The sequence below is a fragment of the Malus sylvestris genome, chromosome 5 (assembly GCF_916048215.2).
Source record: "Malus sylvestris chromosome 5, drMalSylv7.2, whole genome shotgun sequence".
In the NCBI taxonomy this organism is placed as follows: domain Eukaryota; kingdom Viridiplantae; phylum Streptophyta; class Magnoliopsida; order Rosales; family Rosaceae; genus Malus; species Malus sylvestris.
The window spans coordinates 43,059,022-43,072,032 of NC_062264.1; the positions used below are offsets into that span (position 1 = coordinate 43,059,022).

General features: G+C 37.8%; 1 protein-coding gene across 3 annotated transcripts; it reads left to right on the forward strand.

Moving 5' to 3' along the window:
• Positions 1 to 1,288: 1,288 nt before the first annotated feature.
• On the forward strand, positions 1,289 to 6,065 carry LOC126622302 (protein yippee-like At5g53940). Of its 3 annotated transcripts, none has more exons than XR_007623391.1 (6): positions 1,289 to 1,715; positions 2,604 to 2,647; positions 3,039 to 3,147; positions 3,458 to 3,513; positions 3,586 to 3,762; positions 5,671 to 6,065. XR_007623391.1 is itself a non-coding variant. In XM_050290993.1 (5 exons), exons 1-5 carry the CDS (start codon positions 1,620 to 1,622, stop codon positions 3,662 to 3,664), a joined length of 384 nt encoding a protein of 127 aa, XP_050146950.1. In that variant the 5' UTR covers positions 1,290 to 1,619; the 3' UTR covers positions 3,665 to 3,846. The 3 variants fall into 3 exon arrangements, 1 of the variants encoding a protein (XP_050146950.1); XR_007623390.1 differs by having other exon boundaries at positions 1,290 to 1,715; positions 5,713 to 6,065; XM_050290993.1 differs by lacking the exon at positions 5,671 to 6,065 and having other exon boundaries at positions 1,290 to 1,715; positions 3,586 to 3,846.
• Positions 6,066 to 13,011: the final 6,946 nt, after the last annotated feature.

The window sequence follows — 13,011 nt, forward strand, 5'->3', positions numbered from 1 at the left end:
ATCATTATTTGGAATTATACAGTTATTATACTATAAAATTATAATAAAAATCATTAGAAGATGTTTAAGGTAAATGGATCAATGGTGTCGTGACACTTAGCCGTTACAATCGCATGGACTAATTCTTGTCATTGAAAAAAAATAAAAAATATTTAAATCCGGTGTGAGACATGATTTGACCACAAACTATATAATAAATAATAATGTATTACCAAATTAACTTTGGTTAGGTGTGTGTGCGAGATCACATGTTTTAGCGTACAACAAACACAACTCAGTATATTATGCGTCTCAAAATAATTAGTTGAAAGTTTTTATTTTTATTTTTTGAATTTCTAATCAATTATTTTTGACACTTGTATTCACCATCCGATCAAAAAAGGGCATTTGGTACTTGATTTATATATATATATATATATTTTTTTTTTTGCTGATTGTGTAATTAAAAATAAAAAGACAAAACCAGATTGAATTCATCGTCTATCCTAATGTTTCTAATTTTGTTTTGGGGAATTTTAACGAAAAGTTTTCGATACTGTTTACTTTAATGAAAAATCATATTTTTATACTAAAAAGTTAATTATGATACTATTTATTTTGTCCTTATCGTTAAAACTCAAAGTTTTCAAACATTTCTTATTAGTTTTCCTTTTTGTTTTTCCACTTTCCTCGTTAATTATGATATATACTGACGCACAAGTAATCATTTATGCGAATGTGAACAACTAATTATGATATTATTTATTTTGTCCTTATCGTTAAAACTCAAAGTTTTCAAATATTTCTCATTAGTTTTCCTTTTTGTTTTTCCACTTTCATCGTTAATTATGATATATACTGACGCACAAATAATCATTTATGCGAATGTGAACAACTAAATCCTAGAAAGACAAAATGAGATGTCGTGTTTTGTTACAAATTGGTGCATGGGACAAAAAAAGATCATTTCTTTTCTAAGTCGAAAACAGATCATCTCTTCGGATCTCTTCCTCTAAAGCGACCAAATTAAGTGATTTGGATTCTTGAAATTTGATCAAACAACAAAAAACATAGAAGTTATTGAAAACTTTTAAAATTTATAATAATTTTTAACCGTTTGATTAAATTTCAAAAATTTGAATCATTTGATTTGATTTCTTCGGTGGAAAACATACGAAGAGATCTTTTTTCTCCTTGGTCGCCCATCTTATTTGTGAGATGATTGTTACCAAACGATAGGATTTGCTTTATTATTTGTTACAATTTGATTTTAATTAGGAAAAAAAAACTATTTTTGAGAAGAGGTGGACCAAAGAACGACACGTCGCCTGATTGCATGTGTACCGACAAACGAACGCGCCACCACGTGACTGAAACAGCAGGATGCGAAAGAAAAAGATTGGATGCACCGGGACTTTCCGGTGGCGGTGGGAGAGGAGTCAAAGTGGCGCAGCAACAGAGCACACCCAGTTTGCGAAATTGGAATTGGGATTTTGATTTGTGTGAGTAAAAAAAGAGAGCGAGTTCAAAATTGGGGGCTGAAATGGTAGAATTATTGGTAGCGAAAAATTGGGGTTGAGGACAGAGACTGTTAGATTGATAAGGTTAGGGTTTATGTTGGAATTAGGTCAAAATTTCAAATGGGGAGAATTTTTCTGATTGAATTGGACGGCAGAACTTACAGATGCAGATTCTGTGACAGCGCTCTTGCATTTGCCGATGATGTCCTCTCTCGGGTACTCTCTCTCCCTATTTCTTTCCCCTAAAGTTTGCATCTTTTTATACATGATGAGGTTTTTTGGAATGATATAAGCATGATTACCAGTAAAATAGGATTAGTTTGTGATAGAATGGAGAAAAAGGTTGAGAATTTGTTTCCTTTTGAGGGAATTTGAAATGGGTTTGTATTGATTTTAGGAAAAGGGTTTTAGAAGTTGGGGTTTCGGGTCCTGCATAAGTGAATTGGGGTTTTGAGGTCCTGCATAAGTGAATTGGGGTTTTCAGGTCCTGCATGGACTAGATTATATGTAGGCATTTTTTTTTCTGGATTGGGAATTGGGATTAGGGCGTTCGTTAGAGGATATGTGGTATTTCTTGGTGAAGAAGCTTTGTGAAGCGAGAATGGACACATGTAAAAGGAAAAAAACCGAAGAACCGATAAACTGCACAGAACCAATCAAAGGAACAGGAACAGCTGCAGAGTCAAGATCTAAGAGTGTTGCTTTCGCCTTTGAGCGCTGTCAATGGTGTTGGCCCCAGTGTATGACATCACACGCACCTACCGAATTAATAAACACTTTCTCGGCATATTACAGATTGTAAAAGCTTAAAAACTCCGGGTCAATTGGGAGGAGAAAACCACTTAGTGCCATGGTAACGACTGGAATGTATACACACATAGATTCGTGGAGAAACTAAACATTTCGCAACTAGACTGCGGCCAAGCTATTAAGTTTTGTTGTTGTGAAGAGTGACAAGTGTGATACATTAGACATGGATCTTAGTAATGTTTTCCTTTTCGAAGAATATATAGAACCGTGTTCAATTTTTATTCTGTTATATGTCATGGAGCTTATTCTCATTATTTTGAGATGTTTATTTTCGTTGTTGCTTTTTTTGATTAGTCTTTCAACAGCCATCAAGGAAGGGCATATCTGTTCAGCAATGTGTAAGTTCTTTGCTATTATAGCCTTTGCTTTTAGTTGCCTTTCGTATTTGTCATGTCGTTTTCTGGCTGACATATTGCCAGACAATGAACAAATATCCTTATAGTGAACTAATTAATTCTTGACTAGCCATATTGTCAATTTTTCATAGGAATCAGTCTCCTCTCTATATTGTAGGTTTGCTGATCGTTAAAATTCCTCATACGTTAAGCAGTAGTTGGAGGAGGACACAGGCATTCTCAACCTTTTGGTCACAATAATATAAATTTGATGCTGTCGTATTTGTTCTCATAAAAATAACAATGTTATATTATCTTCAAATGCCATGGGTAAATGTGGATTGGCTTTCCCTGCATCCTCATTCTTCTCATCTGACCTATGAAAATTATCCAGGGTGAACATAACGCTCGGTCCTGAGGAAGATAGGCTAATGTACTCTGGTTTGCATACTGTGGAAGATATTTTTTGTTGCTGCTGCGGACAGATTCTTGGCTGGAAATATGTATGCCTTTTTCATGTCTCTGCTTGAATGTTTTCCAATTTGTTGTTAGCACGAGTAGGTAGGAGCAGGACTAGAGAGTCACGTTTAGGTAACCTATATTTTTTTGAATCAAGTACTCGAAATGCACTCTACGTCTGTGCAATCATTTACATTTAGACGTGGACCCTCTACTTTTGAATTAGTGAGATTATTTGTGGCAAAGTTTACGTATAGCAGTTGATCAATGTTATTAAAGTGCTATTTGTGGACTGAACACCTTTATTTTGAACACAAAACAATCTTATGCAATACTGACGGTGAATTTTATTAGGTAATTGCACACGAAAAAAACCAAAAATACAAGGAAGGAAAGTTTGTGCTCGAAAGGTACTTGCTGTCTTTTACTTTTGTCTCTATTTACGGTTTCAATTGAACTAAATGTGCCTGTTTCAATAACAGATGGAGGATAGTGGAGGATGTAGCTGAGGAATTCAACTTGGACGCTCGTCTTGGTTCAAGTGATGGAGAAAATCCCTAGCAAAGTTCAACACTTATACAAATAATAAGAGGTGGATGCTACAGTTATAATCATTACAGACAATATCAAGAGTTCTGAATTCTGTATTACACTTTCAGGTGAGTTTTTATTTTTTGTTTCCAACTAAATGTCTTAATTACCAACCCTATCCATCAAGTCAATCCATCGATCGATGTTATAAATTTGTCTTTCGCGGCTGGTTTTGAGAATTGTGATTATGAACAACTAGTTCGAGCGTATACACGGTTTATGAGAACCTAAACACCCTACACAAGTGAGAGCCTTTTGTAGCATCAGGATTGAAGATGCAATTTTCCGAAAACCTTTGGAGCACATGAAAAGTTAGAGCTCTCCTACTAGAAGCTTTGCTTTGTCAATATTTGGGAAGAAACATGGGATGGTACTCATGGTAGGACCAAAATACTCTACGTATTTTGTGTGTGTGCGGTCTAACAGCCACGTGGTCTGGTCATTCACTCGCAAAAATTTCTCTCCCTTTGGCCTTCGGCTAGCCATTTTAAAAAAACCAATGTGCCCCAATGATCTGATCCCTTCATATTCATTAGAATGATAGGTATAATTTTTCTGGGGCCCATTTTGGTTTCTTCTCCTTTCCACCCATCTCACTGAAGTGTTGCAAGGGCTGGGGCCGAGGGGGAAAAGTCAATCGTACGTAGTTTTACTCTTGTTTTGCGCTTATTAGATATAATTATTTAATTACAGATGTGGGTGGACGGTGTTCCTTTGGATAGAGAAACATCCTGGCTTCTTATTGGATACATGAGCATGCTTAATTTTAGGTCTTCTGCCGTCCAACAGAATAAAAAATTAACTTAGCTTATACAATAATTGTTTAGTAAGTTAATAGGGCGCTAACCACTCACTTGAATCTACGTCCCAATGTTTTGCATCGGTGAACACATTTTTTTTTTGTCATTGTTCAATGTTCGTCGCGTGAAAAATTTACTCGTGTCGAGAAACGTTTCATCGTTTAATAATGCTTCGTTAACAAACACATGAACATTGAATGTTTTGTGAATAATTAAGGATTTATAGAAGGGAACTTTGATGAAAAGGGTTTGGACTAAGTTTATTTTAATAAAAAATTATGCTATAACTTTATTTAATTAAAAAGACTTAAATTTTAATGAAAATGATATAATTTTAATAAAAATGACAAAAAATCTGACACGCTGATTCAAGGTACACTGTTTATAAAACTTATGACACTGTTTATGAAACTTCTTTTCACATAAATATATTAAATCAAAGAACAAGACTTCTTTGTTTCTTTTCTGGTACCCACACATTTGCCTCAACGGGAAGATGTGAAAGCACATAAAGCATAATTTATTTTCTTAAATTCTCTTTTATTGTACCCACTCATATGTGCATTCCTTTTCACACCGAAATTTCCTTGAAGACGACGTGAAAACACATAAAGCATAATTTCCTTTCTCCCTTTTGCATTGACTCATTGACTTGGTATTGATCAGACCTGGTGATCCAGTGTGTAGATCAATTGAGAATTTTTATTAGTTTTTTTGTCTTTATTATTAAATAAAGTTTATGGATTATTTTTTATCAAAATGTAAAGATTTGAAGCCATGTTCTTTAGTTTTCCTTTTATAGAATGAGCGGTTTTGATCATAAAATTATATTGAGAAGTTAGTGTGATTAGTGGGAAGAGAACCCCACTTGCGGAGAAGTAACTCACATGAAAACAAATTTACTGTCACTTAACGTTTAGATTCAATAATATATTATCATGCTCATAAAAGATTGTATATAATAATAAATTATTGAACCAAAAAAGGTCACGTAACAGTGAATTCATTACCTAATTCAATCTACGTCGGTAATTCTCAAAAGTATGTAGCTTTATTTTAGAGTGTTATGCATGCTCTTATTATTATTATTTTTTCAAATATTTTGTTTATTTTTATGCTTTAATTTCTTTAATTTATTTGATCTAAGTACTGAAATTGAGAGATGTGTGTAAAAAGTATAAAGGTACGTGACCTTATCCTTTTTCCTCCATCATTCAGTATTGTCTGACCGAGTCTTGGACGGAGCCATGGAGATGGGGACCACAGAATAATCGGGTAAAAGAAAGAAAAAATAATAAAATGTCACCGTCCGGGGATTGTTGTGGTGGTATTAATTGGAACGGCACGGCCACGCGCCGCTCTGCAACTCTCTGCCCCCGCGTGATGCACACCACGGTTGGACTCTCAGTGCCCTTCCCTTTTCGAACAACTTTCATAGCATACGAGTGCATCGTTAAGGTAATGTTTTGTTGTTTTGTGTCGATGATACAATCTGATATGTAAATGTTATTATGTACGATATTGTATTTTTGCACGTGAAATTATATTAGTAATGTATTTATGTTATATAAGTATTTTATTTCGCTATGTAATTTTCTGTTTTCATCGTTTTAGAACTTATAAAAAATATTACCCTCAATTGATCTAAATTATGAAGAAAAAAAATTTGGCCAAGTTTTCTAGAACTCTAATTTAATCTTAATTTGTTCCTTGTAAGTAAAAAATCATCACTTTACTCATTGAAAGTCAAAGTTCGCTTCATTTTGCTTCTTGAAACTCGATTATGATCTCATTTTGCCCTATGAAACTTGAAAGTCGTTTCTATAAAACTCAAAATTCGCTCTATATTGCCTTTAGATCTGTTAATCTCTTATGTGGGTTTAATTTGGATGCACCAAGCTAGTCATTTCTTTTTTATATTTTTTTCATCTCTTCAATTTATTTTAAACTTAAATATTATCTGCTTGTTGAATGTTAACGCATAACGGATATTTATAATCAACTTTATTGCACATGTGGTATAGTGTTATTAGGTATTAGGTCTCACATATGTTTTAGGAGGCAACCTATAAATTTCAGAGAGAAGAAAGAGTCAACAAGTCAAAATGAAACGATTGTGTGTTTTAACTTTCAAAGAGTAAAGTGGTGATTTTTAAGTTATATGGAACAAAGTAAGATTAAAAAGGAGTTCTAGGTATCACAACTAAAAATAGGCCAAAAGAAAATTGAAACTTAAATGCAATACATGTAGTATACGGCTCTGACCAATTTTGTTAAATCTTAATACGTTTCGTCATTCTAATCTAAGCCTCTCTTTATTTCCAATTTGTTTTTTTTTTCTTTCACCTTATATTTTGTTTCAATTTTCTTGAGTTGTCAATCGTTGGTCTATTTATGTATTTGCTTGCTCAATATTTTTATTCTCGACAATTTTGAAATGGATTCGTAGCTTGTTTAAGAAAGGAAATTGAAAACGACATGCCAAAGACAAAATCTTTCACTCATCGTGATGCGATTAATTTGGTTTTTTCATTCTTTTTTCATTTTTTGTCGACCACCCTCCCTGTCAAAACGGTAAAAACCTCCTTAATGCATCATTATCATGTATGAATAATGCTCATCGGTCGTTATTGTCACGATCATGAGAAACTTTTAATTGTGACGATAAAATAAGTGGTATACCACGTGTTTTAATAAAATTGGTAGGAAATTTTATTTTATAAGTTATTAATTTTTTTACACACATATCCCACGATTTGTATAATGATGCGTAATGTACCACTTCATGTACCAATCACAATGAAAAATCTCTCCATGATCGTAATGTATTTTCATGTCATTTCTTATCACGGGCACACGTGTCACATAAAATATAGCGTCGTCGTGTCCCAATGCTTTGCCTTTGTACCTGTGACTGTGAGTCGTTATTTATGCTTGCTATATCTTAATCATATGTACCAAAGTAACTTACTAAAAATATATAATTATGTAAATACGTCTTGATTTGTTTGAAAATATAAATTTATATATAACCAGGCAAATATTTCATATAAGAGATTTTTCATATAATATTATATAATTCGTAAATATATTTTAGCGGTCAAATACATGACAGCAAGTAAAATTATAAATCTTCGACAAAAAAAAAGTAAAATTGCAAATCAAAACATTAAATCATAAAAAGTATTTTTATACTAAATTACAGTATGACAACATAATAAACAGAAGACTTTTTAGCTAAAATGATCCATGAGATTTGCATAACACATTATTTTGGTCATTGAGATTTGAAATCAATAGAAATAATCCCTAAGATTGTCCATCATCAATCATTTTGATGTTACCTTACCAAATTATGTTAAATAAGGATCAAAAAGATAAATATATGCTTAATTTAATAAACAATGTGCCAAAATAATTTGACAAAAAATTGGGATTTTTTGATCATTATATTCTTATTTAATAGAGATTTTTTAAGAAATAACTAAAATGATTGATGGTGGACATACTCAGAGATTAATTCTATTGATTTCAAATCTCAAGCACCTGAAGAGTTGTACAAATCTCAAAAATCATTTTAACTAAAAAATCTAAATAGAAAATCAAAAGCATAACTCAACTTTTGTTGTTGTTGTTGTTGTTTTTTTTTTTTAATTTATAAATATATCGATTTATTAAGAATGTGGTGTGGGCTGCGCAACGTAATAAAAAGCAAAACCAAACGTTGGAGAGACGGCCGTGACGCCCCTGGTTCCGACAAGATTCGACTGGTCCGGGGACCCGCCACAGTTTGAACGCCAGCCACTGCGCGCGCAGAGAAGCCGACACGTACGCGGGGGAAGTGGCTTCCCGCCATAATAAAAAGGGCAAAAGAGAGAAAAGGGAAGAGGGGAGGCACAGAAAGGGATGTGGGGACCAACTGGGGAGGGTCAAATCGGTCAGTCTATGAAGTGACGGCCGGGGGTAGGTGTACCCACGCGGCAGAGGGTGGCAGCAGATGCAACGTACAGATTCTGCAGAAGTTGCAGGAGGGAGCAGCTGATGTGCATGTGTGCTGAGTGGTGATGATGGCGAGTGGTGACGTTGGAATTGGGTGAAATATCTCTGTAAAAGCAATTCAAGTCTGCTGCTCCACCTGCACCTGCAGCTCCTTTGCGTGTTGTATTCGGTCTTCTTCCTTCTTTCCCCCTCTTATTTTATTCGCTGTCTTCTTCTCTGTAACCCTAACCCTAAACCCGACTTGTATATTCCATGCAATTAAAGATTTTATCCACTAATATTTAACATAACGGAGAATTCTTGATTGTCAAGGGGGCTCGAGTATGAAAATTATATTTGAATGCAAAGGCAATATTGGGTAGTGTTACTAATTTTTAGAGCTGATGAAATCAATACTTAACGTGGACAAATTATTGGCAAATAGTACACGCTGAGTGCCTTGATATTATCACGTTTGATGGATTTCACCTACTTATTACTCTTTGGGTACAATAAGACAGGGTTGAAATGGTAATTCAAATTAGAGAAATACTAAGGAAACTCTTTCAAAGTGGAATTCTTCATAAATTTTCTATGATCTCACAATTTAACGATAATTAGAAAAGACCAAGGAGATAACCACCACATAGTGATCCATTTGTTGAGAACGAATTCCAGACTCATATTCCACACGGTACATTCTGAGTTCGATTTCTGACGTTGGTGAATCGCACGATGGTAGCTAAGGCGATACTAAACTACTTTTGTGAGTCTTCTCTGCTCGTAGAAGAATGACTGCTGTGACGATTCTCTTAAAATAAAATAAAATAAAAATAAAAGACCAAGTTGGTAGCTAGTTTGCTTGCGCTACACATGAAAACGACAATACGTTTTGCACATTTGAGTCATGTGGACCTGAGTCTGAGGGACACAAGCACCATCATAGGCTACCTATATTGATATATAAAATTATATAATATTTTTGCGACCAAAGCCGCCGGCCTAAAAGGAGGCTGTGAAAAGGCAAAACATTGACAAACTATATAATCCTAATGCTAATACTTAATTAGTGGCCGTCTCATCCACTTTCTTTACCCTAATCAAACCATCTTTCCCCCTTTTCCCTTCCTTTTCCAATTATTACATATTAAATCCTAATTTAATTGATTAACAATTGCGTAATTTAGCTTTTAACTAGATTTTGCAATCTTTTGTTTACTTTTGTAACTTAAGTGACCTCCTCCTGTTACTGTGTACGGAGAATTTGTTTGAACGTACTTTTAAAATAATTTAAAATATTTTTAGTAAAAATAATTTTAGATTTAAAAGTACTTTACTAAGAATTTGTTTAAAAAAATATCCTATAGGAAGCGGTATTAACCATTTTAATTTTACTTCTAAATGAACCCTGAATTAGCAACTGTACATCTGGTTGCGTCACAAAATACCCAAAAGCAGTGTCTGGTCGACTAATCAAATTATTTGGTGCCCCGTGTGAGCCCACAGGCTTGGATTCATACTAATTTATTGGTTTTAATATTGTTTTGTCTAATCTAATACACGTCCTAAAAGTAATTGTGTTTCTGGTTGACAACTACTTACGATTTTGCATTACAACTTCATTTTCACAATAATTCAGAAAAATTGGTATTGCACCACTACTTATTTTAAAATTAAAATAAACAATATGACATATATAAATAACATCCAAAAGTTACAGTGAAAAGAGTAATTTGGAAGTTTTATAGAATAATGCTACGTATGTGTTGACCCTAGAAATTACAAAGCCTACGTGGCGCGCAGGCCGAATATATTCTAAGCTAACTACGTCCTTCGGTGATTGCGGGGCGTGCCAACTCGTCGGCCGAGGCTCGGCCGAGGAGTAAATTTGATGATGCTGCGTTGGGTCGCGCTACTGACTTCTGCGTCTTGCGATTGCGGCCGAGAAAGGAACGCGTCTCGGCCTCTTGGGTTCTCGAGCCTGAAGACAAGGCTGCTATTTCTTACAAAGTTCACGAACCGAATTCGGCTTACAATGTGCCGAATGTAATAACTGTAACACCTCACCTTGCCGAGAAGGCTAATGAGATGACCTCGACCAACAAGGATTCGAAAACCCTTCTCGACCGAGACTTGGATAGGCAATCGACCGTTCTCGCCGCAGTGCTGTTGATGCCAACGGAAGATACTGCGAGACCGACCGACTCTACGGTGACAGAGCTATCTATGCCGACTTAAGATATCACCGGTTGCTTCCACAGTGCTGTTGATGCCAACGGAAGATGTGTCAGCGAAAAAGGAAAAGAAAAAGATCTCAAGTTGTGAGAGTTTGCGCAGGGAAATTTTGTATTGATTTTTGTGGGGCTTTTCCATTGCTGAATGTCTTGTATTTATAGAAGCAGAACACCGAGCCCGAGTTCTAATCCTATTCGAACTAGGTTTCCTTCTCCGGATTAACGTTACCTCAATCAGTCCTACCTCTGCTAGGACTACGAATCTAGTCCTTAACTGAGCCGGATTCGCCTTCTAGTTTTACCGATCTCGTCGAGGGTCCCTATTGTATTAGGACTCGACTTGCACTCTGATTTAACCGATCTAGGCCTAGAAGCCCATGAGCTGAAGCCCCCATGACTTTCTCGCCGTAGTCTTCCCGGGCCGAAAGTGATACCTCCCTCGGCCCAAACTGCTATTTTGGGCCCAAACATTGCCCCCTCGCTTTTGAGGTCCTCGGCCTGAACCCTTCGGCCGAGTTTCGGCCTTGAAGAAGCGAATCTACCACTCAGGATCCCAATACCCGAGTTCCAAGGCGTATTTATTGAACATGTTCGCACGATCTTGATCCTGCTAAACCACTCGCCACGTGGCATCCCCTAACATGGCCAATCCCCGATAATGACGTCTGAAGCGTGCGCCTGCCCGAACCGTCTCGTCATTATGACCACTATCTCAATCCGTGAGCCATTTCATCAGTCCGTAAGCCCACCTGTCATCGTGCAGGCGTCGAACCGTCTTTCGTCATTAACTTCGCCGTCACACGCGATCGTGCGCCCCCAAAACCTAAAACCGTCGGTCTTCTCAACCGCATTCCCCAAATGCTCATCATGATCAACGATTCCTCCGGTCGATTTTGCCCTTTGTTTTGAATTTCGAACGATTGCTCTTCCTCCCATTACTCTATAAATACCGAAATTTCCTCATTTGTTCTTTACGTTCTCAAACTTCCTGAAATCCCCTGCTCTTGCTCTCAAGTGCATTCCTCCATTCCAAGCTTTCGTCCTCAAATCCCCAACCCAAAAAACCTCCTTACGCTGTGCTTTTACAATGGCCTCCTTCATCTCCAAGCTTTCCCGGGAATGCGACCAGCATCAGAAGATCCTTGATCGGAGCTCGATCAAGAATATACGGTTCGAGAACGACATGAGCACCGTCCACCAAATCCTGGGTCCTCTCTTCAAGGCAACAATCCCGCCGACCATCACTGGTCTTCTCCAGGAACACTGCCTTACACCCTTGCTCCAAGGGTTTGAATGGTCGAGATGGGAGGCGGCAAAGCCCCAAGGCTCCTGGCCCTCGACGACCACCACCTGGGCGACCTGGGTTGTCCGAATGGAACGGCTCTTCGGCGAAAAATGGAAAATCCTGGGCATCTACGACGCCATCCTCCTTTCGTCGATGGACATTGTCCCTGACAAGGAGCTGCTCCTAGCCGCTCTATGCTTCTGGTGCTCAGCCACCAACACAATGGTCCTTCCCCTTGGTCCCATTGGTCCCACCATCCTGGACATCACCGCCATTTTGGGGACCTCGGCCACCGGGATCCCTATCGACGCGACCCTCTCCGGGCACCCGTCGAATATCGATCTGAAGACGCTCTTCGACCGTCGAGCCTTCGAGACCCTGAATAGTGACGGTCACATCCCGTCGAGGGATGAAATACAGAAGCTCCACAAGAACTTTCTCAACTACAACACCCTCTACCTTCACTTTGCCGGTCGAGGGGAAGAGGACCTGCGAGAAGGAGAGCATGAAGCCTTCCTCTTCTACTGGTACAATAAATACATTTGTTGTACCAAATCAAACAAATGTTTGGTCGAGAATATGCCAGTGGCCGAAGCCCTGGCCAGTGGTCGCGTCCTGGCGCTGAGTTCTAATATTCTTGCCCACCTCTTCCGTTGCCTGGCCGAGGCGACTCTCCACACGGTGGACCCCCACCAGAATGGCCCTCTCTGGGTCTTCCAGCTCTGGTTGCAGGTGTACTTTGCCTCCCTTCGGCCGGCTATAGCTGATTTCTCAGCAACAGAGGCTCTTGGTCCTCAGCTAGCCTCCCGACCAACGCCTCCTCATCAGGCCGAAGAGGTGTTTAGGTACCTCTTTGCCCTTGACGATCTCACAAGCGACGAATTCCTGATTTTTCGTCGTCGTGATTACCCCCCCTCCATCAAACTGCCTACCTCTACGTGGGCGGCAGATGAGGACGCCGCTCTTCGCCGAACCTGGGGGTCGTTCGTGCTTGCTCGCGACCTTCCTCTCGGCTGCGAC

Excerpts from the sequence above, each read along its gene's own strand:
- LOC126622302 (XM_050290993.1), top strand. The coding sequence starts at position 1,620 with ATGGGGAGAATTTTTCTGATTGAATTGGACGGCAGAACTTACAGATGC. Across the intron at positions 1,716-2,603 it reads CCGATGATGTCCTCTCTCGG|TCTTTCAACAGCCATCAAGG; the intron begins GTACTCTCTCTC and ends TTTTTTGATTAG. Across the intron at positions 3,514-3,585 it reads GGAAAGTTTGTGCTCGAAAG|ATGGAGGATAGTGGAGGATG; the intron begins GTACTTGCTGTC and ends TTTCAATAACAG.